Source organism: Eptatretus burgeri, chromosome 5, assembly GCF_056783735.1.
Source record: "Eptatretus burgeri isolate ZD-2024b chromosome 5, Ebu_testis_v1, whole genome shotgun sequence".
NCBI lineage: Eukaryota > Metazoa > Chordata > Myxini > Myxiniformes > Myxinidae > Eptatretus > Eptatretus burgeri.
The window spans coordinates 54746848-54772855 of record NC_140965.1 but is presented as its reverse complement, the minus strand read 5'-3'; the positions used below and the strand labels follow the sequence as shown (position 1 = coordinate 54772855).

The window sequence follows — 26008 nt, the reverse complement described above, 5'->3', positions numbered from 1 at the left end:
CTTCAACCAGTATGGAGTCTCTATTTGCAAAGGAAGTTGACGCATGTATGTACCGATGAAAGCCACTTCCTGAACGGACTTTTTGAAAAACTGCCATCGGGGAGATGCTTTCGTTGTATGCTTATTAAAAAGAACATTTTCAAAAAAATATTTGTACCATACATATGCAATTCAAATTGGTAGCCATTTTGCTGTTTCGTCCTTCTTCCATATTTTACCTGATATTCTTATTCCTTTTGATGTTTTATTGTTTCTACATGATGTTTTGAACTTACGGTGTCACTGAAGAGGAATTTCCCTGGATACGGAACAATAAAGATTATAATAATTATAATTATTATTATTATTATCATTTCAATGAATTGGTCCCAAAGGAAAAGAGGTGATTCTGACGGGGTTGAGGAGGAATTATGATCTCAAGGGATGGAATTAGTAGATGATGATGTAATCTATGTTTCATGGAAGTTCTCTCAAAAAGAAAAGAAAACTGCACCTTTTCTCGGACACAGTCCTATTCTCTCCAAAAGTGATAACCAGTTAAGAATGAAAACATCACAATTAATTCCCATTGAAGCAGAAACAAAACGTGGTGAAGTCAAATAGTGAAAGAACTATTAGAAGGAGACAGAGTTGAGAAAAATAAATGCAACCGTGTTACATCCGGACGATGTTTTCTTTCTGCAGATCAAGATGAAACATAGAGTAACCAAAGGGAGGGCTTTTGAAGCCGATCCTTGTGCTCAATGAGTGGGAGGTACAAAGACCGTTGTGTGTTAAACTGCGAGGCAATGGCGTTTTTGTGGCATTTCACCATTCTGCCGGCCTTGGCACAGTTCAGTCGAGTGTGCCTCTTGAAAGCAGAACAAACTTCACTCCCCATGTGCTTCTTGCAATACTTGTAACAAATCGCCGGGCGTCCCGCGCCTGGAAAAAAAAACAATAAAAAAATCCTCTTGGTCTCTAAGGTCTGTGCGTAACCCCCGCATTAACCGAGAGTGCGTTTTGCACTGATCTGGGTAATTGCTGTGCTCTTGAAAATCCTCCTGATGTTTTTAAATTCTCAACCCTCATTTATGTCTGCCATCGTTTCCTTGTTTTTCTCCCTTGTTCCACAGCTCCCTTCCAATTTCCCCGCCGAGCTGCGGGGCTTTTTGTGGGTTTTTTGGAAGACCTTTGATGATTCTCATTTAGACTTTGCAATGAAATGCTGTTGTCGAATGCAGATGTAGAATGGAATAAAAAAAAAATCGCAGTTTTGTCCATCCGGCTTCCATTCTCGTCTCCACCTAACCTAAGCAGTAGATCACAGCATGGTCTGGGTTAACTTGACAATGGAAGAGAATCCAACTATAAACTGCACTCCTGGTGCTTCACCCACTCCGTGGACATGGAAGATCGAGACCTTTTAATAGAGTAGGTCCACGGTATGCCAGTGCCCTTGCCAAATCATAAACCCCTGCCTCGTGATTTTCTGGACAAAGTCTGCTGTAGTGGATGAGAGTGCCAGAACAGTCTGCCATCCGACTAATAAAGGCGACAGGCAGCACTAAAATCCAGACGGTGAAAAACACACATACACATACACGTAGAAGATTGTAGAGATATAATTAGACGATAGGGATCTAATTAATGATATGGTTAAATAAATGTGTTTTTAACTTTGGGTTCTCAGGAAAAGACAAACCACTTGCCATTTGTTTTAATTCGGCCACATCGATGGCAATGTAGGCCCTACAGAACATTGGGGTCATCATCTGGAGATCATCTAACCTTAGGTCTGATGCAGACCTTGGGGTTACTGGCGGTTGCCATGCTATAATTGACTGCATGTGCTCTGGTTCTTAAACTCAAATTGCTCTCCGTGAGTTTTTTTTTTTTAAATACAGATTCCAGTCGCACAGGAAAGGCCAAATTGTTAGTGTATACAGCAGTCAGCAGCAGGCTGTGCTACACTGGCTGTGCAATTTCTGGCCGAGTGTCGGCATTCCAATAAAAAGAAAGGAGAGCGGCTGACACATATGGAAAGCCGGCCTGCAGGATAAATACGCTCAGCAGGCCTCCTGGACGCAGTCCTGTCCTCTTTAACTTTGAATGGTTTGTTCTGATCTAGACTCAACAGATGGGTTTGGCATGAAGCATTGTAACTGTGTCTTTCAGAGTCAAAATCAGGATTCCGATTGCTCCATTTATCTTGGGAGCATTTGTTGGGGAGGGTTATCCGGTGAGCTTTTTGGAAAGTCTTCGATCGTTAAGTCGTGCCAAGCTGATTCTGATTATCCGAGTCCAAAAACTTCTACATCTCTGTTCATTCTCTAATAAAAGAGGAGAACATCAACTTGGTGGAATAAATTTGGTTCACTAATTTGAATGAGACAGGATTTGTAGTACTACTGCTAATAATTTGTAATACTATATTTTTTTTGTTATATTGTTTTAAATAATCTATGAGTTTCCACATATAGGCTCCATAGAGGAGCGAGAACACAGAAGAAAGAGCATGTAACAGAACAAAAAGAACCGAAGGAAAGGGGGAGAGGCATGCCAATGGTGGGGTTGAGTGACAAAATAGAGGGACACTGGGAGGGATGTGCAAGATTGAGAGCAAGGGGAAGACACGGGGTGAGCAAGATGGATACAGCCACAAACTCTCAATCACAGAAGTGAAAGAAATAACTCGAAACTTGGAAAGAGGTGGGCTTAGGAAGGGTTAATGGGGATAGCAAAGATCATGGCTGTGGAGGGGAGTTGATCTGAGATGGAAGTGAATGTTGATTCCTGAATATATATATATATATATATATATATATATATATATATATATATATATATATATATATATATATATATATATATATATATATATATATATATACATGAATATTTATATCCAGAATAAAACTTTAAAAATTACTGTAAAACACTAGGTAAGTTATAAAAAATATAGTTATCCTCCACATCCAATGCTGTCCATGTGAAATGTGTGCCTCAGAAAGACCACTTCAGGATTTACGAAGAATATTGCAGCAATCACGAGAAAGCACAGCGCCTGTGTGTGGACCTTAACAAGGTGGCGCCAGTCCATGCCTTTTTCCTGGTAATGTGTTTCCAGGCATCTGGAAATAACCATATCTAAAGTTCTTGCACACCTTTCGTGTTACCTGAAAGCAGGTCCCTTCCCCTTTCATCAGCCACTAGTTAATCATCTTTAAATATGTCTAAGGGAAACCTATTTGATGGATTGCATCTATTGCATATGCAACACATACACATACACGTCTGGGCCCGTGGATTCGCTGAGGTTGGTCTGTGCTTGTTTCCATTAGGGTTGCATGCTGCTTGGTGGGAGGCGAGTTAACGATATACCTCTTGAAGGTTACTTGCTATCTCCCATCCAGCGTATCTGCAAGTACCCTTTGCTTCTCAAGGTAACCCATTTATTGTTACACATGCTTAGACCGTTGGTCTTAGCTGGTTGTGAATTTGTCGATGAACTTATAAATGCATATAAATGATCAGGTGGAATTGTTTCATCCCATTTGACTTTGGGTTGCTTTCTCATGAGCGGTAAAGCTATTGTTTTATTTTCCTTGTAATGCTGGTGCGGCCTGCCCTCCCTACCCCATGCCAGACCCCCAACAATCTCATTAAGCCTATGCCCCCCTTTGATCCCGTACCATCTTCAGTGCAAGTGCCTGTTGAGAAAGCCGTGAAACCGCAAATGTCTGGAGCATTTAACCAGCGGCATTGCTGTCTTGCCTTTCCATCTTTACAAAACATTTTATTTCTTGCTAATAACGTCTTTCTCTTATTTCTCTATTTCTGCTAAAAAAAAAAATACTCGGGAATTCACGACCTTTCAAATTCATTCTATCTTCCTATTTCTTGCCTTCTCGCATATTTACCAAAATGATACACTTGAAAAGATCTTCCCCTTACAGAAATCCCTCACAGCATCTGATGAGATCCTTATCACGTTTCGATCAGGTATCGTGATAAGTCTCAGAAGATTTTTGTAAGATTGTGGAAACAAATGCTTAGTTGGTTCCACCCACACCCAATTGATGGTTTTATCCCAACCTATTTGCCATTTGTCACCCCGTCTCGTTTGGTGGTCTGGATTATTTGCATGGGTGCGTTTTTGTTGATCGAGTTCCCTCCATTCCACAACGTCGCTCCACAATGTGCATCGTATGCATTAAACCTCAAGTCCAACGATAACTGTCTCACTTAACGTTATGCCCGCTTGCTTATAATGATTATATACTTTCAGGTGTTTTAAAATGTGGATTATTAGCTTGCTTTGTTGTTCCATTTCCTTTTCTTCCTTTGATATGCCCCTTTTCTATCGTTGAAACGTAGCCCCTGCAGCATATTTGCTGCTAAAATGAGCAGCTGAGATAACTGCTGTCGTTCTGATTGTTGTTATTATACGTGCGCTGATCTCGGACAGGTTTCAGCTTGATTTTCTTTTTTGTACTCCCGAGCAATTTATTTCCTGTCCCCAGACCCCATATGCTATCAATTTTCCAACCACCCCTTCTTTCAAACCAATTTTCCTTCCTTTAATTTCACCCTTTATGTGCAAGTTCACGTCCTCCTGCAAAAGACGGCCTTGGATTCTACCCACGTTTGGCCCCAGTCACAACTCGAGGCATAAATCCCACAAAATTTGTAGGGGGGGGCAGGGTGGGAGTCAACTACCTTTTCACGTTTGATTTTGCTTTTTTACGATGTTCCAGTTCTCCTCCTGTTACTTTGACCATTTTCCGACTGCCGAGGCTGGATGCACAGTTTCCTGCCACCATTTTGCATTGACATTTTGAATACAAAATCTAGGCTCATGGAAGAGTGATGAGACAGAGGATAAAAAAGACAACCTACTGACGGCAGGTCAACCTTCTGGCACCTCCTGACACAGTTGCATACAGCAAGCGAGGGAATGAATGAACAGAAAAATAACATAGAGAGGAGGAGTGGAAAGCATTAACCTGCAAGCAAGAACATTGGGTTAGCTCGGGTAGATTGAGGTCGACAAGATTAATGAGTCGAGAACGTGGATGGTATGAGATAGTCGCGCACTGCCTGCTGGAAGCTAGGGAGGGAAGAGTGGGATTGAACTCAACAACTGGCATTTTCATTTTATCCAAAGGCCAATTTATTGTTCCTGTCTTTGCACTTTCCTCGTGAAGTCATTACCCTACATTTGCATGTCATACACGTGCCATGTTGTTTTGTCTGTTTCTTAACATTCTTGTATTTCATATGCTATGTGCACATGTTCCTCTACGTGCTTTACTCACTGTCGTTGAAAATTTCAATTTCTCTTGAATTGTTCTCAAGACTAAAAAGAGCTTGAATAATTTGGATTTCTCTCAAAAAAAAAAAAGACCATTTCATGTAAAGACCAATCGAATGTATACCGATTCATAGAGTTCCATTATTCACGAGTTTGCGAGCACCCATCACCCTAGCACCAGATCACCCAACCATTATTTATTTATTTTAATCAGTGTTTAAGGCCCAGTCACACCTTGATGTTTTAGCCAGCAATGGCAACGTATTAAAATGTATGTAAAACGCTGGCTTACGTTGAACTTTTGATGTTTTTTTTTTTTTAAAGATTCGGACGTATTCATAACGACTTGGTCTTATGCATAATGTATTAGTAACGGACACAGAACGTTTCGTTGTATTATAGATAACTGATACCAACGAATGCTGAACCTGTTGTCGGCCTTCACAACCGATGCCCAACGATAGTCTAACTTAGGCATAGCGCGCTGCACGCATCGCCGACGATGACGTGACGTAGCCTATTAAAAGGCTGCCGCACAACGATTCAAATCATAACCGCCGCAGAAATGGAAGTGTCAACATCGCAGTCACACCTTGACGATATTGCCAGCGTATGCCGACCTCTGAAAAATGCGTCTAAAACGCTGGTGCACGTCAAATACGGTATGGGTAAGTTTGGTATGCGTGAAGAGAATGCTAAAGAACGCTATCGTACGTCGTATTAAGTGGAGTACGTCTTGTAATTTTAAACATGTTGAAAATTTTACGAGGTACTTGCCGTATGACACACGCTCCGCATGCGATGGGAATAAGTTGTTCGCACGTTATGCAATCGTTGACACACATCAACACACGTTACTTGAAAGGTACTCATAAGTAGAAACACGTCAAGGTAATGGTTAGCGTCAGTGTTCCAGACTCCATGGTTTTTTTTTTTCTTCGGTATGACGGTGTTCAGTGTACAGTGCAGTTATGATTTAAATCGTTGAGCGGCAGCCTATTAATTATATTATATTATAACCGCACTAGAAATCGAAGTGTCAAAATCACCATCATACCGAAGGAAGGAAGAAAATAAAAACTAAAAAAAAAAAACCAGGGAGTCTGGAACACTGACGCTAACCATTACCTTGATGTGTTTCGACTTATGAGCACCTTACAAGTAACGTGTGTCGATGTGTGTCAACAATCGCGTAACGTGAGTACAACACGTTACTCATATGTTATAAATAAGTTTCGGGTACGCAAAACATTACCTCGACGTGTTTCGACTTGTGAGTAACATGTGTCGACATGTGTCAACGATCGCGTGACGTGCCTACAACTTATGGCCAGCGTTATGTGGAACGTGTGAGTCATACGCTGGCATAAGTCTTAAAATTAGAAGCATGGAAAATTTGAGGACAACCGAAAAGTACAACGTTTAAAGCCAGCGTACAACGACGTATGGCAGTGTTTTTCAGCGTGCTCTCAATGTCATCAAAACTTACCCATAACATATTCGACGTGTACCAGCGTTTTAGACAAATTTTCCAAAAATCGGCATCATAAGCTGGCTAAAACGTCAAGGTGTGACTGGGCCTATATATATATATATATATGTATATATATATGTATGTATATATGTATATATATATGTATGTATATATGTATGTATATATATATGTATGTATATATGTATGTATATATGTATGTATATATATATGTATGTATATATGTATGTATATATGTATGTATATATATATATATATGTATGTATATATATATATATATGTATGTATATATGTATATATATATATATATATATATATATGTATATGTATGTATATATATATATATATATATATATATATATATATATATATATATATATATATATATATATATATATATATATATATATATATATATATATATATATATATATATGTATACGTGTATATATATATGTATATATGTATATGTATATATATATATATATATATATATATATATATATATATATATATATATATATATATATATATATATATATATATATATATATATATATATATATATATATATATATATATATATATATATATATATATATATATACAGGGTGAGTCAGAAGTGGCGCCCGATTTCTGTCAGTTGATTGTTTGTTTGCCGTTTGTATTACAATGTACAAGAAGGTAGAAATAAATGAATGACATGTTTATCTAACCATTTATTCAAGAAAAAATTATTACAGAACTGTACCAAGCTGTTTTACCTGCAATTTTCAAAGTGCCCTCCCTCGTGATCGCTGCACAATTGCAGCCGAGCAGGCACAGAGCGGCAAACACGTCTACAGAGTTCGATATCAGTTTCCTCAAACTTTGCAGTAATTTGAGCCTTCAATTCCTGAATGGTGCAAGGCTTTTCACGATAAACAAGGTCTTTCATGAGCCCCCAAAGAAAGAAATCTGGAGGTGTAAGGTCTGGGGAGCGTGCCGGCCACTCGATCGGACCGCGGTGGCCGATCCACTTTCTGGGAAAGTTTTCATCAAGCCACTGACGAACATAACGTCCACAATGAGGTGGAGCTCCATCATGCTGGATATAACAGTCCTGATCTTGTACCCTGGGCCAAAAGAAGGTTTGCAGCACATCCAGGTAAATTTCTGCAGTGACAGATCCCTCAAAGAAAAAGGGTCCAATTATCCCTAACAGAGATATGGCTGCCCAAACTGTCACTCCAGGTAAATTTACCTCCTTCTCAACTGTCACTCTTGGGTTATTCGCAGCCCAGTAGACACAGTTGTGTCTGTTAATTGTGCCATTAAGCTCAATTTGGTGCAAATTCAGTAACCTTCCAAACTCGCAGCAATAAACTGCAAAACAAAATCAAAAATAAATAAATTACGAAAATTAATAATCTGCAGGACAATTATTAACAACATGACTTCCCAGAAAGAATCTGACAGCCGAAAAACAGAAATCGGGCGCTACTTTTGACTCACTATACATACATACATACATACATACATACATACATACATACATACATACATACATACACACACACACACACACACACACACACACACACACACACACACACACACACACACACACAAGACTAGATGTTAAATACTGAGAATGTGGTTGGAGGGTTGAAGCAGCAGAGGTTTGTTGATGGAAATGAAATATTGAAGGTGTTTCATTCGAATGCCAGGACATATGGAAGAGCTAGATGCTAGGGTGGATTGTGAGGGGTATGACATAGTTGCAGTAAGTGAGACGTGGTTTATTGGGAAATCCAACTGGAGGACAATACTCCAAGGACAATTACAGGGTTTATAGATGTGATAGGAAAGAGTAAAGGGGAGGAGGTGTGCGCAATCTGTGTGAAAGACAGTATTATCTCGAGAGATAGGCATGACATCAAGGAGGGAATTAATGTGGAGAAATCTGTGTGGATAGAGATTAGAGACTGCAAGAAACATAAGATACTTGTCGTGTGCTTTTAAAGGACTCCTGATGTGAGGGAATACAGGAAAGAGGGGTAAGTGAATAATTTGGAAAGTCCTGTGATAAGGGAAGATTATTGATTATGATTATGGGGGATTTTAATTTCCCAGCGATAGGTTGGGTCCAGGAACAGGGAAAATTCAGAGTCGGTGAGAGTAATGAGGGAGGTGGCATGATGAGGGATAAGCATGGTGTTGGCGGATATCTTCAACAGCTCGTTTGAGTCAAGAGAGGCAACAGAGGATTGGAGGGAAGAAAATGCATTATTCGTATACGAGTGTTCAGCCCGAAGGCAGGTTCAGGTTCAGTACTGCCGAAGAAGTTTCTTGGCAAGTGTTATAATGGGTGGTTTGCTGTTGCCTTCCAAGGTAGAAAATGTAACACCACTGTTTAAGAAAAGTTCCAGAGAACAATTGTGGAACTATTCACTTGTTAGCTTGACACAAGTTGTGCGGAAGGTGTTGGAGATGCTAAGTAAGGAACAGATGGGGAACCATTTACATAAATTCAAACTAATTAAAGGGTTGTCAGCACAAATTTGCTAAAGGGAGGTAATGTTTAACAAATCAATTGGAGTTCTCTGAGGCAGTGTTTCACTGGGTGGATGTGGAAAGTCCAGTGGATGGAGTGTATCTCGGCTTTCAGAAGGCATTTGATAAGAGGTACCACGTTGGAGGTTGTTTGCTGAGGTGAAGGCATGCAGAATGGCAGGTGAGGTAGCTAACTGGATTGGAAATTGGCTGAGTGATAGGAGGCCAAGAGAGGTTGTGAGTGAGAGGATGTCTCGTGTGGATGTTGTAAGTAGTGGTGTACGTCAGCGATTAGTACTGGGACCAATTTGTTCGTAATTAATATGAATGATTCAGACAGTGGGGTTAAGAGATAGGTTCCTCAACTTGAACATGACTCAAAGCTTGGAGGTAAGGTAGATCGCAGAGAGTGTGGTGAGCAGATCCCAGAAATTCTGGATACTTTAATAGATTGCCAGATGCAGTTCAACATGAAGAAATGTAAGATGCTGGGGATGGGTAAGAATAAGGAAAATGGAGAATACATGATTCAAGGGGCAATCTTGGAGCGTGTCACACAGGAGAAGATTTGGAGGTGGTCATCGATTTTGGGGGGGGGGGGGGTGAGCAGACAGCATAGTGATAAGCATCTGGATGTAAAGCAAACATGGTTTTAGGTTATATTTGTAGTGGGATAAATTATAAATTAAGGGAGGTAGTGTTAACACTGTTTGGGAATTTAGTGAGGCCTCATATAGAATATTGGGTTCAGTTTTGTTCGCCACATCTGAGGAAGGATTTTTCTGCCATAGAGGGTTGATTGGTTCCAGGGTTCGCTGGACTAAGCTATGAGGAATGGATAAAGGCGACAGAATGTTATACATTAGAAAGGAGGTGATTTTGAGGGGATTTGATTGAGATGTTAAAGATAATGAAGGGTGTAGATGAGACAGGTGCAGAGGGGATTTTCAGCAGAATGGACATTATTAGGACCAGGCTCCGTAGTTTGTGGGTAAAGACGATGAGTGTAAGGACAGTAGTAAGGTAGGGTTCTTCCAGTCAGAGGGTAGTTAATGTATACAATGGTCTCTCTATAAATGCAGTAGCAGTCGATGGGGTAGATAGGTGTAAATTGGAATTGGATAGGAACCTACATGCATTGGAGATAGAGGGGTACGGGGATGTTGAAAAGACTTGTAGGAAACTTGTGTGTGGATGGGTTATATGGTCTCTGGGATTGTTGTAGTGCACGGTGCATGCATGCACGTACCATTATTACCTACACCCACAAAAGGTGGATGGAGGTTGTGTTTTCACCCCTGTCTGTTTATCTGTCTTGTTTGTTTGTTTGTTTGTTTGTTTGTTTGTTTGTTTGTTTGTTTGTCTTTGTGAAGGATGTCTCAAAACGTTATGGACGGATTCAGATGAAATTTGATGGAGAAGTTGGGTGTGTGATATGGACAAGTTCATTAGATTTTGGTGAAGATCCGGATGTGGATATGACAATTTTTTAACTGATTCTTCGCCATTGAGATATAGGGATAAACTATATATAGCACGATATCTCAAAAAGTTATTGACGGATTCGTACAAAACTTGGTGGGCAGGTTGGGGGGGGGGGGTGACAAGAAAGAATTGATCCAATTTTGGTGAAAATCCGGATCCATATTCGAGAATTTTTAAAGTTATTCCTCACCATTGAGTTTTAGGGCTAAAACAGATATACGTATGGCATGATATCTCTAAAAGTTAGGAATGGATTTGGGCGAATTTGATGGATGAGTTGGTTAGGTGACAAGAACAAGCCAATTAAATTTTAGTTCAGATCCGTCCGATCAGTGGGATATATAACGTAAACTAATCAGCCTGGCAGAGGAATGTGCTCTACCGATTGCCCTTCTAGTTTCACCTGTGGACACATTGTCCTCTCCACAGAAGGTATATTCTCTGACTAGATCATTAACGTTCTCGTATCCAACTGCCTGGAAGGCCACTTTCTGGTGGACATTCACCATTAAAAGTTGTAAAACCTCAAAAAACCCCAAATATGATGGTATGAGCATGACGTCTGCACAGCTTCACATGAATTCAACAACCTCATCGCAGAACAATATCATCTGGAAGAAGTTGATGTTGAGAGGTTTGACAATGCAAATGAGATTCTTCCTCCAGTCGGAGGGCTTTCTTGACCTACAAATGCTTTTTATTTACTTAATATGTTGTATGATAAGACACCTGGTATTCTGTTGCAAAAATCAAATGCACAAACACAATAGATGGATACCAAGGCTGAGTCGTTGAGGAACGGGTTTTTTTTTTAATGGGTTTTTTAGTGAACTGAATGTTCTTCCCATCACTTACCTAGGAGCTGGTGAAAAGAACGCCAGCGGGTCATGAGGATGGACCAGCATCTCGCAAGGCACTTGCCTGCATGAAGGCCGTCTGTTCTGGCATCAATGAGACGAAGAGGCGGATGGAAAAGCTGGAGGTTCTGCAGGACTTACAGCAGACCATCGAAGGCTGGGAGGTGAGTTTCATGAATTGACTTTTTGTGGAAGAGATATTTTTAAAGGAAGAAAATACAGTATTCAGTTCTGCATTCACGAGTTCCACGTATTCTTGAATTGGAAAATGTTTACCGATTCTTAATTTCAGAATCAATGGAGATAATCTTTGATAATTATCTGAAAATCGATTTTATAATCTTAATTTGATTATCGAATGTATGCCGATTCATCGAGTTCCATTATTCACGAGTTTGCGAGCACCCATCACCCTACCACCAGATCACCCTACCACCAGAACACAGGATACCAGCAAGCTGGCACTCATTTTGCCGACCTCAGAAGGATGACAGGCCGAGTTAACCCCACCTGTAGGGTGTTCCAAAAAAATGAAAGTTTGATTTTTGCTGCTCTCTGATTTTGCCTTTGCTCCAATACCCCAAAATAACTTATAGGTCAAAAATGAACAAAATTCCATGATATTTAGGGGTTCCTTAAGTTGGCACAATTATGTCCATTATGGAGGGGGCATTTTGCACTGCAATGTCAAAAAGCTCATCTAGGTCTCCTTGAAAAAACTATTCTTTCATCCTATATGACTGCTGTGGTTTTTGAAAATATCAAACAACCATATTAATTGTGAAGTGTACTGCGTTGTGCATATTCGACGGCAGGTTGTCAGTTACAGTTTGGCAAATTTCAACAATATTGTGCCAACTTGAGGAACCCCTAAACATCCTCCAATCTGCTTCATATTTGGTGTGTATGTTTCTACTGTCAAATGGAACAAAGGCACACCGAGGGAGCATGAATATTCATACTTTTATTTTTTTACCCCCTATTATGAAGCACCCTACCCACCTGGTATTAATTCAACAGCTGAGCGGGATTTGAACTAGGATCCAAGGATCCAAAGCCCGCCACCTAACCATTAAGCCAACACCAGGCATATGGATGATAACCTGGCTTTTTTGTTGACTTCCTTTCATTTGTGGACATTAATCAATTATCTTGAAGTATCCTTCACAGCAATTAATGCCAGCAACTTCAGGCAAATTACAAATTCCCACTATAGAGTGAAATATTGAAGTGACCACCATTCCTCATTCTGACCCTTCTGGTCCATAAGTATCAAAATGACCCCAAGAGGGGTGAACGTTGAGCCTCCAATGCGATGTCAGATCAGATCAGTTTCATTTTGAACCGTCTCCTTTATCGTTCCTCTGTTGTGCAGCAAGTGAGGTAGTAAATGGAACATTCGAAAAGAAATGGCAAAAAATAATTATATAAGTTGAATTACATTTTCTATAACTTTTTAGAAATAAACACATTTCCTTACTAATTATCCGTACTCTTGTATTGAGGAAAAAGAAAAGGTTGGAATTTCTGGGACTACTGTGTTTCGTTTTGAGAACATTTTGAATGTCCCTCAAATCATAACTAATATATAAAACTCATTCTAACCACTGACTCACTGACTGATATTAATGATCAGTACCTTCCGGGTGACATAGACAGCTGACATTTTTCATGCCGATGGACATTGAAGCCGATACACCAGGAAAAAAAAAAATCTCAGAACCGTCGGAAAACGTCCGTAAATGAAGATATATATATATATATATATATATATATATATATATATATATATATATATATATATATATATATATATATATATATATATATATATATATATATATATAAAATGAAAAAAATTAATGCAGGTGAGTGACCCGAGACAATGGGGAAGCACGGTTTGTTATTGCTTACAATGTGTAAGCATACCCCACTAGGAACACAATTGCCATGATGATTTATGATTCTCATTTCTTTTTAGTATTATATTTGATATTAATTGTTTTTTTTTGTGGCATTGTCACGTTCACACGTACTGCATTGCATTATTTATCGATCTGGCAATACAAACCCCTTCGGTGGAACAGGAGACATTTGGGGTGTTCTTCCTTTTGGGGTATTCTTCCAACCCATTCAAACCTAAAACACGATCGTGCAAATGCCAGCCAGGTTTACTCAGCAATTCATCGTACCACTTTGAACAGTTATGCTCTGTGGTTGAATACGAGTCAGGTTTTGCAAAAGTTATCATCTCTAAACAGGGTTTGAAGCTTGTAGAAAAACTAGATGGTAGATTTATGGGCTCGGCAATGAAATGAACAAAAACGGGTGAAACAGAACACACAAACGATTTTAGGTGTTGATTGAAAGACTGACGCAAAGAAATTCGTTGGACAGACACAAGATTGTGGACAAAGGAGTGATGGTATGGAGAAGAGAGCTTCACTTGGGGAGGCTATCAAGGAGTGGGTGACTTTGTTAATGTGTGCAACCTGGTGCTACTGTGGAGTGGTCAATGGCTGAAAAGGAAGGAGGTGGAGGCCACGTAATAGGAGGCATAAGACAGAGACCACTGACCTTTGTCTGACGAGAGAAGTTTTAATTTGATGTTTTACTTTTGTGGTCTGTAAAAACAAAAAACAAAAAAAAAACACCCAGTTATTTGAAAACAAAGTCTTTGAAAATGTTCCTACTCTTAATTTGGAGTTGGTCACTGGCTTTGACACGATATAATTTTTTGCCCCCGTTGGACTTAGTCCGAAATGGGGGCTTATGGATTTGGTCTCGATTTTCCTGTCCGTAGTGCGGGTGTGCGTCCGCAACCATATATCGGACATGTCTGGACCGATTTTATTCGAACTTGGCAGAAAGACAACATATGATGGTATACGTATGCGTGTGATTTTTTTTTTTTCGACATCAGATCCAAGATGGCCGAATGGCGGCCATTTTAGTTGTAAAAGAAGAAAACCCCGGTGTCAAACACCTCCTCAAACATTTCTCAGATATGCATTTACCGATCTTGTTTATTATGGACCTTGCACATGAAAAAGCTAAATTTAGTGTATCAAACAAAGAGTTTCAAATGGAGCACCTTGCTGCCATTAGAGAACTTAAATTGCATCAGATGTGGCAATAAATGTGAATTGGTGCTCCCAGCTTACCGGCTCGATGATAGAACATGCCATTTGCATTATTGCCACCTGCATCCCTACCCTGTTCAGAATCCTGTGTGGGCACGGGCAACTTGATAGTTAACCAAATTAATGTAGTGATGGTGAATGTACAAACTAACCATCTAAGAACAATGTGAAGCAAATTGAAGACCTAAGCTGGATAATATGAACCCTAAAATGTTTTGGCCATCAACATTTGGAATGAGGAGATTCCTTTTGCCATATTTTAACCTTTGGGTTTGGTGTCTGGACCATTGACAGCTCGGCATATGGAACGAACTTGTTTTTGTGTTTGCATCTTATTCATTGATTTGCCTTTTGTGCTTGTTTAGATTTTACACATCGTCACGTGTCAATGTTCCCTTCAAAATGAGGCAAAAATGTGAACCGACGGTTTATTTTGAGCCTTGACTTTTGTTTTTTTGCCTTTGGGCAACCAATTTTTTTTTCCACCCATTGCACTGGGTGTACCAAGAGTGACTGAATTTTCAAAACGCTCCACTGATTACCTGTTTTTATTTTTGATAACAAAATTATTTCTGGGAAAACTGTGGTTGCTTGTGGAAGGAAAGTGCTCAACTCGACGTCGTGCCGTTAAAAGTACAAGTGTGGTTGGGTTTCCGAGTATTCTGGGGTGGAGCAAAGCAAGCACGATCCATTTCCCCGGTCAGGCCTATAAGGAAAGCAGAGATGATCCATCTCCCTGAGGTTTCTTCGACCGTGGAACAAGATGCAAAATATACCAAACACACAATCGTGGGAAATTTAAGTGTTTTTCAGAGTATCATGATATTTCTTGTCGATCTGCTTCCTTTACGTGGTGCTCCTGAGATGACTTTTGCATTTCTCGGCCTGGCCAGGGCTCCAGTATCACCGACACTTGTACAGAGATGCTGAAACAAGGAACGCTACTCAAGATATCTGCAGGAAATATCCAGGAACGTGTCTTCTTCCTGTTCGACAACTTGTTGGTTTACTGCAAGCGCAAAATTCGGCAAGGCACACTCAGATTGCTATTTTGCTCCGAGAATATTATATGTTAGATGTGGCGAATATTGTGTTTAGGATGAAGATTAGTAACGACCTTTGAACCGATTGCAGAGTTGGAGCCGGAAAAGGTCGCAGGAAGAGCAGCGTGGGTAGGAGGCCATCGCTGATCAGTATGGCTGGCAGCAATGATTGTCAGTACGCCTTTCGTGGCCGGATAAACACGGAAGTCATGGAGGTGGAGAATGTTGAGGATGGAACAGGTGAAACGCAATACAATTATTCATTGTGCACATTTTTTTGTGGGGAGCGAGATTCCTCAAAATTGGTCAAGGTTTCAATGTCAGACGCAATGAATGCCCTCCTACCCTTAGCTGACTTCCACAGCAGTGGGCACACTGTGACGAATGGCTGGAAGATCCACAACACGGCTAAGAACAAGTGGTTTGTGTGTATGGCGAAGAGTCCGGAAGAGAAGCAAGAGTGGTTAGATGCCATTGTCTGCGAACGTGAACATAGGAGAAGTAAGTTATTTTCTGATGTTGAAATGTTTCATTTTGAAAGGTACTGTTGGAAACTCATGTGGGATAAACTGCGTTCGAACTTTGGCAAAGATATGTAAGAACGAAACCAGTGTGGTGGATTATCAAAATCGAGCTCAGCTGTTAAAACGATTCATTGTCTTCACTCAAACTTTCTAGTTTTTCACCACTTTCCTTTGCAGATAAAATTACTTTTGGAAAGGAAGAAAACCAAGATAGAGATCTGTTTATAAGTCGCAGTCAGCTGGATCTGTCATTTTGTGGTTTGATCTCCACTACTCAACCATGGTGTGTGGATGGAAACTGTTGGGAAGTGTGAAGTTTTGTTTGGCATGGTGCTTGAGTAAAAAAAAAAAAAAGTAAACCTTGTTAGTTTGATGTTTTGTCGCTTTAGTGATATAATACTAATGCCTGGTGTTGGCTTAGTGGTTAGGGTGTCTGGCTTGGGATCTTAGTGTCCTGATTTTGAGCCCCGTTTCCACTGAATTGACGCCAGATGGGGTTAACTCAGCCTGTCATCCTTTCAAAGTCAGTGAAATGAGTACCGGTGTACTGGTAGAGGGGCACAGTATCAGCGGCACAACCACGCTTCCAAGAAATGATGGCTACCTGGCAGCCAGGTTTCCATACGCCAGAACTGAACGGTGATATATAATACTGGTTTAGAAGTTGTCTGGTATATGTTTCTGCGGAAATGGAACAGCGTGTGGAGATCATTTAAGCAGATGTTCTTGATTAAGACAGATTTGCTTGCTGTTTAACCTGCAGCTCCAAAATGTATCAGTGTATGAGGTGGTTTAAATATTGATATTTGTGAAATTTACTGTGTGTGCATAGGGGTGTTGGATTGGTGGTGGGGGGGAGGGGGGAGGGGGGTGGGTTAAATTGAAAATAAATTTTTAAAAAGTGGACAGGATTGAAGAGAGAAATTAATGTCGAAGAGTGTATTATATGTTTGGGTGGCAGGGAAAAATGTGTGTGAAGGGGATAAGTACAAGAAGTTGTGGAGAATGGAGGAGTGGAGGGGGTCAAATATTTGCATACAGAATAAATAGATTGGCCTGAATGACAAGGCAGCTCTTAATGGATTGTGGTTCAGTCAGCAGCTATGGAGTGATGTCATAACCGAGTCTCTCCGACACTGCAGTTACGGTGAAAGGTAGATTTGTCTTTCAGGTAAAACTCTGAGCCAATATAAGGTGGTGAATATTTTATAAGCCCTAAAATGTAGGCTTACTGCGTGTCATCTGGGAAGTATAAATGAAGATATGCATGTGAATTCTGGAATGTTTTTTTCATGTGCGTTTTTTTTTACACGATAAGTCGTCATGATTTCATGATAGTGCTAACGTAGCATTGTGATTGCTTTTTCAAAAGCAAGGTGTAATCGCTCATCATGATGTGGTCTCTGCGAATGGCAGGGTGGGGGAGCGTGCATTGCATGCAGCCGAGTACAAAGGACATTCAAATATAGACTATTTAAGGGTAAAATAAATATCACAAGCACTTTGTATAACTGTGGGCTGGCAGGATAGACTAGAGGTACACACATTCACCTTGAAGCTGTCTAGCCTGGATTTGAATCCCTGCCCAGCTATAAACTGTCATCCCGATGTTTGTTTCACTGGCAGGGTGATTCATCAATGTGTGCGCTGACCCACAGATGGACATTAAACTAGGTTTCCCCATCTGATAATAGTGAACGTAGTGAGCTTCATACTTAACGCGTGCACATGAGAGAATAGGAAACAACAACAACAACAACAACAACACAATACCCTGGCAATTTGGAATCCATGTCGTCGGCTATGACCCTTTTGTTTCCGGTTTTTTTTGTCATGGCGAATGATGCGTCCCGGGAGATAAAGGCATCGTCGGAGACATGAAAGACCCAAATATCAGACATGGTGTATATTTCCTCCACTGATTTTAATAAAGATATCTCTCGCATCATCAAAAAATAATTTTTAATCGTGATTTACATTATTTGATCGCTGATCCCGAATCCAGACCGAAGTAACCGGAAATTGCAGCATCGAATGTTAGAAGAATTCTACGTTGGCTTCTCAGCTTTGCCTATTCCATATTATTAGTCGATGACCTTCAAAGATCCCTCAGTGTCTTACTTGAAGAGTAGGTGAGTTACCACCAGCACCCTGAACAAATTACAAGTTCCTGTCACCTTCAGTCAAATGTCAGGCCTCGCCAGTTGGTTTTGTGAAAGACTTGGGCAAGAGTTATTCTCTGGCTGACTCCCAATAAGTGGGAAATGATTTGGGCCATTGTGTTATTATTTGTTTATTTTTTTTTCTTCCTGAAACTGTGTAATTGTCAATGATCAAGAACCATCCGATGGCTATGATTATTACAATGCAGCTGAGATTACTACGGTGCGAGCCCTGCTGGGATTGCTGTGTCTGTAGGCCTGAAGCTTGGCATGGAGCGTGATGCCTGGATGCTCATCACAGAGAAAGGAGAAAAGCTTTACCACATGATGGGCCTGCACCCAGGTCTCATTCGTGATCGCAAGAAGAAAATGAGCACATTCCCCAAGTGCTTCCTGGGCAGGTTGGCCAATCAAAAAAAAAAAAAAAAAAAACATTTTTGAAATGAAATTTTCCTCCTAAATGAAATGAATGTTCCTAATTGATTAATTTTGCACCACGCTTTTCCACTTTCATCTGCAATAATTTCAGATAAGGGGAAATTTTTTTTTTACGATCCGGTGTAAGTAGTTTGAGGAAGACACTCAGCTGGAGTCCTGAAATTAGGTAGCAGTGTTCTCATGCCGTTTGGTGGATTGCCAGCGTGTGGGCAATCAGATGCACCATGCGTGTTGAACATCTCGCTGCGCACACACCACTATCCCTACGTTTCTGCGCTCTATAATCTTGAACGGTGACATTTTAAGCAGCACTCAAGGTGTATGAGCGTTTCATTAATGATGTAAAATCTGACCCAAAATTAATGCATTTTTTAAAATTTTTGTGCCTTTTTATTTTATTTAAAATTTTTTATTTAAAATTTTTTAAAATTTAGGAGTCGAGTCTCAGAGTTCAATTTTGCTGAAGGAGTCAAACCGTGAACATTTTTTTTTTGTCCAATATGCTACATATCCCATAAACCGAACTGGTATGCCCGTGCCGTGAAATTAGGAGAAACTTATATGGCTTGTTGTTCAAACAAAAACATGCATCTGGTGTCTTCGCCCCATGATAGACGACAGGCGATCCCGTTGGTGCCTCTGAGCTCATTAGCCATTTTTTGAGCAGCTGCAGTATTGATAGTTTTATAGACCTCGACAGGGGAGTGTGGGTGTGGTGGGGGTTGGTGAGCGGGTGGTTCCGAAAGTGCCGCATCTGGGCTTCTCTCTATCATGAACAATTTGATTTGTGGTGCACTTTTCCTCTCTTAATATTCCCCGTTGCTGTCACCGACATGTAAAGGATCCTTCGCCACTGCGTTCGGATGCCTCGCTTATGACACCTGAAACTCAACGCCATGTAATGTAAAAATACACTATGATTGTTTACATGACATTGAAAGCACTTTGTCTTCTCTGGCTGGATTATTGTCCTCTCCTTGTTTTAAACTTGCACAGTTGCGTCAACGTCACCGTATGCAATTGTCTGTCGAGCCCCTGTTGAGAAAATGCAAAACTTCTCGTTTTCACTCTCTCCCTCTGCACCGGATTTGTTCGACAAATTGCTTGATTTTGTGCCATCTGTTCCACCGAGCTGGCTGTGCATTTTCGTTTTTTTTACACTTGTCAGAGCGGTAATGTGTACATGTAATTTAATCTTAACGGCCACAGGCAAATGGCCTGTACAAAAGGGGGCTCGCTTGATAAATTTTATGGTTTTGTGTTCCATAAAATGGATGAGTGGTGGAGGGTAAGAAAATCAATCATTTTTTTATTTTTATTGTCATGACGAATAGACCTTAACATTTGAAGATTATGACACGTCTCAAATTGTAGCTTCATTGTATTGCCACCCATGTTAGCTTCATCATCGATATCTTTCCTGTGTGGCCCACGTGGATGTAGTGACTTTGTGACGTGGCTGAATGAGGTTGGAGAGATCGGAAATGAAGACGAAGGCGTGAATTTGGGACAGGCCCTGCTGGAGAATGGGATTATACACCACGGTTTGTAATGCCCTGCACCATGGTTCCGGTGTGTGATACACTACAGACGTACAGTCACGTGGTCCTGACATTCACTCGGGCCTCTTAGCCATTTATCCAACATCAAGAAAGACAGAACATTACTACCTGGCCATGGACTGTCAAATGGCAGCAAATTATGTTCGTTTTAAACAATCGCAGTCCTCTTTTCCAGGTTGAGTGTTATCGGTTACCGGGTATAATTTTCATTTACTAATCAGTTTTTTAAAGCAAAGCTTTATTACAGTTATTTTGTACGTTGTACTAAATTTGGCAACGCCGTCGAACTGCCGCCAATGGCATTGCCCATCATCGACATCGATGCCCTTGTGTGAGAAACAATCACTATATTTCAGGAGTGTAATCAGTGCTTCACTCATTAAAATGCTTTCTGCATTCATGTTAAGTGCGATCTACGTATTATATATGCATACAGATTTGAGGTGGAGTTTGCAGGGAGTCGGGGTGGGGAGGGGGTGCAGGTTGCAATAGAAGAGGAAGGATTGTGGAGGAGTGTAGAAAAGCCTGTGGTCTGCTTCCTAGAAGAGGAATGGAGGGAAGGGGGAAGTATGTGACATCTGGAGGGTACAATTGAGGGTTGTGCTTTTAACTTTTCTTTCATTTCATGTGAAGATGTTTCCTTTGTACATATATTGTTAAACATTGAAATCTTCCATAAAATTGTTGAAAAATAATAACACAATTTTTGATCTCACAAGTTAAGTGCAAACACCTGTGCTGAATATGATTTTTTTTTTTTAACCAATAGAACAAATATTTCATGTAATTTTGCAATCTGTTTATTGTGTATGCAAATATAGTGGAATATATATATATATATATATATAATAGTTGCACCTCTTCCCTTTTGTTATACTCTGTGCTAGTCCCTTCCTATCCCATATCCTTAAATTGGCAAATCTGCAACTGAGTCTTTCACATTTCACCCCACAGTGTCAGACAAGCACCAGTTCAAGAATGAGCCTTTGCTCTACAGGTTTCGTTACGATGATGGCACGTTTAAGCCTCGCAATGAGATGCAAGACATGATTGCAAAGGTACATCCGTCATAAAGATCTCTTCGCAGGGTCCGGATTATCGGCGTCACTTTGGTTCCACATGTTCTGAGTAGTGGATACAGTCTTTTTTTGCTCGGCTTGCACATCTTGACTTGAGAGTCAAGCTGTCAGAGTAAAAACACTTGTATTGCGAAAAGCTCCTGATGAAAGCGGCAAAGCAACCTGTTAAGTATTTACTCATGTCCATCATTAAATATTTTTGTCTTGTTAATAATGTGCATGCATGTCGCCTCTCGACCTGAGCTCCAACGGGACAGCCAAGCAGCGAAGATGGGCCCACCAAGTTAATGGGCATTGTCCGGCTCTGTTTCCCAGGAATTACAATTCCTCGATGCAGTCTTTTGCCAAATGAGAACTTGTTACCTGCAAAGCGAGAAGCTCTTGCTTGTACCTGTTCGCTGCGTTCGAGTCTGGGGAGTAACTGCTGAAATATATTTATCCAGTTTCTTCCTGACATCTTTTGTTCGTTGTTCCTTTCACACGTCTTTCTACTTTTTCACATTTCTCTTTATTCATGCTACCTCTTGCATTTTCTTTTCTTTTGTCTATTTTACTCTTTATTTCTTTCCTTCTTTATCTCTCTCAGTCTATGGAGAAGTAAATTATTGCAGCAATTTTTATGCAAGGCTCACTTGGGTGCTTCATCAAAGACTTCATCTTTGCTTTTTGCTTCTTTGGGTTCCTTCTGATGACTCCAATGCAGTGTTTCGTCTTCCGTTTGATTGTGTTTGCAAGATAATTTGGTCACCCGACTTGGTGTTCCCGTCTGGACCACTGGTTAATGATGCTGTGATCCGAGATTGAAATCCCAAACACCTATTTATTTCTGCTTTGCCTACTAATGTCATTGTAATTGGTATAAGGTTATGCTGATGTTTACTCATTTCCTTGCCATACATGTGATTTACATACAAGTTCCTCGTTTGAATGTGCTGGAAAGAACATGCCATTCAAGTCAGTCCTTACTGCCTTGATCTTAAAAGCCCTCAACCCACAACCTGCAGCATCTCATTTGACTGTTTTGATTTGGAACTGCCCACTCCAGGCTTTGAGCATAAGCCCAGCACAATGAGACACTTAGCTATGTTTTCCCAACACATTCCTGCTGCCAATGACTGCAAGCAGCAGTGCATTTCCAGACAGAAAACAAATTGAAAAGCTTTATTTTAACTCGAGCTTTGTTTTGTCAATATGAAACCTCAACAGTGGGTCCGTGGTGGTCCATCATGTGCACTGGTGAAAAGCTCCTCTGCTTGGCATGCTTGAAGGTCTACCATCCAGAAACCTGCCACTTCTATAAGCCTGCTCTTGTTCTTGTTTACTCTTGTTTGCTGGCGGAGTTGGGTTTTGGATGGTTATGTGAACAATAATAACCCGGTGTAGTGTTTAAGAGCATTTTCAACTGAAAGATGTTTTTGTGTCTCAAACAGGGTGTGCGCGTCTACTGCCGCCTGCACAGTCTATTCACGCCTGTCATCAAGTGAGTTTTGTGCCATCGCAGATGTTTAAGGGTTCCAACGAGTCTGTTTGACGTGAGACATCACAACGGAAAGGCAGTCGAATAAAGCATTTTAATTCCACAAGCGTTAAATCGTTTTACTCGTACTTGGGCCTCGCTCGCATTAGGATGGGACCAACTTCATGACTGTGCATGAATATCTTCTAATTCTAATGATTACCATTTCAATGTATACTTTATCCGGACTTAGTAAGTTGTACCGATGATCGTGTAGCATTAAAATTTCGTGGCATTGCTGATGAGGCCGCAATTCATGATCTCGACAGCCCGGTTTCTCAGATGTGAGTGGCTACGGGCCATGTTCAGTGAGCGTAGATTATTTGGTTTCATGACGGCCCAGAAGGATTAGTGTAAGATCTGACCTGAATTGTCACTTTTCACAATTATCACTCACCCTCACAGCATTTGGTTTCATCTGCCGTCGGGTTAAATCATGATGGATAGCAAATGACTTTAAGAATTGGCAGGGATGAGGCTGGCCGAAGCGTGCGTGTGAACACGAGGAGTGCTTGAGTTTAAAGAAATTCCTGTCCCGTTACGCATGTCTCCAGGTCTAATCCAACAAATTCACAGGAACCCTGCAACAGCATGAAATGTAAATAGGATTCAAGTTATAAACAGTTTTTGCATGCAGAGTTTCTTGTGCAGGTTTGAATGAATTTCCCAAGCTCAGCCGGTGAAACTTGACCCTGCCGGTCATCTCTTTTTCAGGGATAAGGATTATCACCTCAAGACTCACAAGTCTGTGATAATGGCAAACAGGCTGGTGGACTGGCTCGTTTCACAGGTGCGTTGGTTAACATGTGCACCATGCCTTTGGAAGATTTCCCTGCGGACTTTGCAGCCAAGATGTCCGACCCTTAAAACGATCGTGATACTCCCCCCCGCCCCCAGAGCAAATTTTCTAGTGTTACGTTTCATGGCGATTTAGCAAACCAGTTTGCAGAGGCTGTTTCTTTGCCTTTCCAATACCACCTCTGCCGTGAGTTTGGATAAAATATCACATCACGGCACTGATGATGTGCCACACCTGTGATTGGCGGGTTCTTTTGTTAACTGGAATTTGAGTGAAGAAACTTTCCTTTCCAACCGAGTACAACAGTTCCCCGGGGATCATGGGATTACGAGGTCCCTTGATGGCCGATCTCCGACGATATTTGCATTGCATTGATGACAATAACTGACTGCTCATTTTGAGATTTGTTCCCATGTTCTCCTTGTGTTTGAGATGTGCCATTTTCGTGATGCCAAAAGAAACCCCCTTTAAAATTTTATTTTTTTAAACCACGCTTTGTTCTTTTTGGGAATTGGGAATGTGACCCCATTGAATGTTGGATTTCTTTTTTTTTTTTTTTTTGACACACATTTCAAGTTGATTCAGAAACATTTAAAATTGATTTTTCATCAATGAAGTCACACTTCTCCACTCTCACCCTGCTTTTCATTCACCAATTCCCGCACACACACACACACTCCAGCACCTTCTCGACGAGCATCATTGCCCTGTCCCGATTGCCATTTCGATTCACCTTCCTTGCAGCATGCGCGTAACAGCTGCATAAACCTCCAGCTCATGGAGGTTGTGCGTTGAAGGTTAGTAGAGTAATAAACGGTCAAGATGGGACCCAGACGATTCGGCTTATCCAGAAAGTTTGTGGAAGGTACTTATGAGGTCTGATTAAGGTCCCCAAGGCAACTCTTATTGTGATGATGCAACACCATGTCTCTTCACATTTAGCAGTGTTCATAGTGGATGGTGAGCTAAATCATGACCTCTTTAAGGTGGTGGGCAATCAGTAAGTACTGCAGTTAGATTTTGTTTTTGGACATAAAATGAGAGCTACAGAAACATAAGACGCTGAAACGATGCTTATAACTACCTTGAATGGTTCGCAGGGTTCTCAAGCGCTTGGCTTTTAAAAATCACCTTCAACAAAAGCCAAGAGTGAGGTTCTATCTGCCAATGATGCTTTGAACTTTTTCAAATATAAGGGACCAATATTTTTTTCCGGATGGCCAAAGAGCTACATATTCTGTACTAATGTTTTCAAATGTATAGAACGTACAATCCACCAGACTCGGCGGCATAGTGGTTAGAGCTACCGCTCTGAGTCTGGGAGGTCAGCGGTTCGAATCTGACCCTGCCAGTCATACCAAAGACTTTTATAATGGTGTGTGTATCTTCCTTGCTTGACGCTCAGTATTTATAAAGGATAGAGCAAGGACGAACAACAATTGTTTGACATCCACGCACTGATGCACAGGCTTGATGGACCTAATGGCCTCGTCCTGCATTGAAGTTCCTTGGAAGGGAACTCGTTTCAGAATATCTCGGGCAAATAATCATCCAAACAACTGGTCATACATCATTGAAATACTTTGGTGCGCACCTGTGATAACTCTGCATCATTTGCTCACAAGGCTTGGGTTTTCTCTTCATTGTTGACCAACATTATTCACCAGATCTTATTGCATGCATTTCCTTGTTTGTTATTCCAAAGACAAAATGGTTGAATGAAAGAAAGACATTTTGATGATGTTCTCACAATGAATTTTGGTCATACGTTGAGTGCCTTTTTGAGGTCGCGAAAGCAAGAATGCATCAGGTAATTGTGGAAAGGTGTGTGTGTGTGTGTCTGTGTCCGTGTTTATGTACACACGCGTACGCAGGGTGACTGTCGGAGCCGGGAGGAAGCTGTTGTGCTCGGTGCAGGCCTCTGCAACAACGGGTTCATGCATCATGGTGAGGATGTATAATAAACAGCACGGCAACCTTTCGACATGGCTTTTCACACTTACGATCAATTGTCTAACATCTGTTCTTTAGCTGTTACCAGGGGCTGCTTAAAAGCTCTTTCAAAAGGTTGCGCGTG

General features: G+C 40.7%; 1 protein-coding gene across 2 annotated transcripts in view; it reads left to right on the top strand.

Moving 5' to 3' along the window:
- Window positions 1–26008, top strand: part of LOC147026460 (phosphatidylinositol 3,4,5-trisphosphate-dependent Rac exchanger 2 protein-like) — a 191247-nt gene that overhangs the window by 33019 nt on the left and 132220 nt on the right. For both annotated transcript variants that reach the window (XM_085881887.1, XM_085881886.1), the window contains 12 exons: window positions 2990–3094; window positions 3324–3425; window positions 11668–11829; window positions 15702–15835; window positions 15943–16091; window positions 16203–16352; window positions 18794–18938; window positions 20419–20519; window positions 21492–21595; window positions 23047–23096; window positions 23847–23922; window positions 25806–25878. In XM_085881887.1, the coding sequence (XP_085738013.1) occupies window positions 2990–3094; window positions 3324–3425; window positions 11668–11829; window positions 15702–15835; window positions 15943–16091; window positions 16203–16352; window positions 18794–18938; window positions 20419–20519; window positions 21492–21595; window positions 23047–23096; window positions 23847–23922; window positions 25806–25878 (1351 nt within the window). The remainder of the gene's footprint in view (window positions 1–2989; window positions 3095–3323; window positions 3426–11667; window positions 11830–15701; window positions 15836–15942; window positions 16092–16202; window positions 16353–18793; window positions 18939–20418; window positions 20520–21491; window positions 21596–23046; window positions 23097–23846; window positions 23923–25805; window positions 25879–26008) is intronic.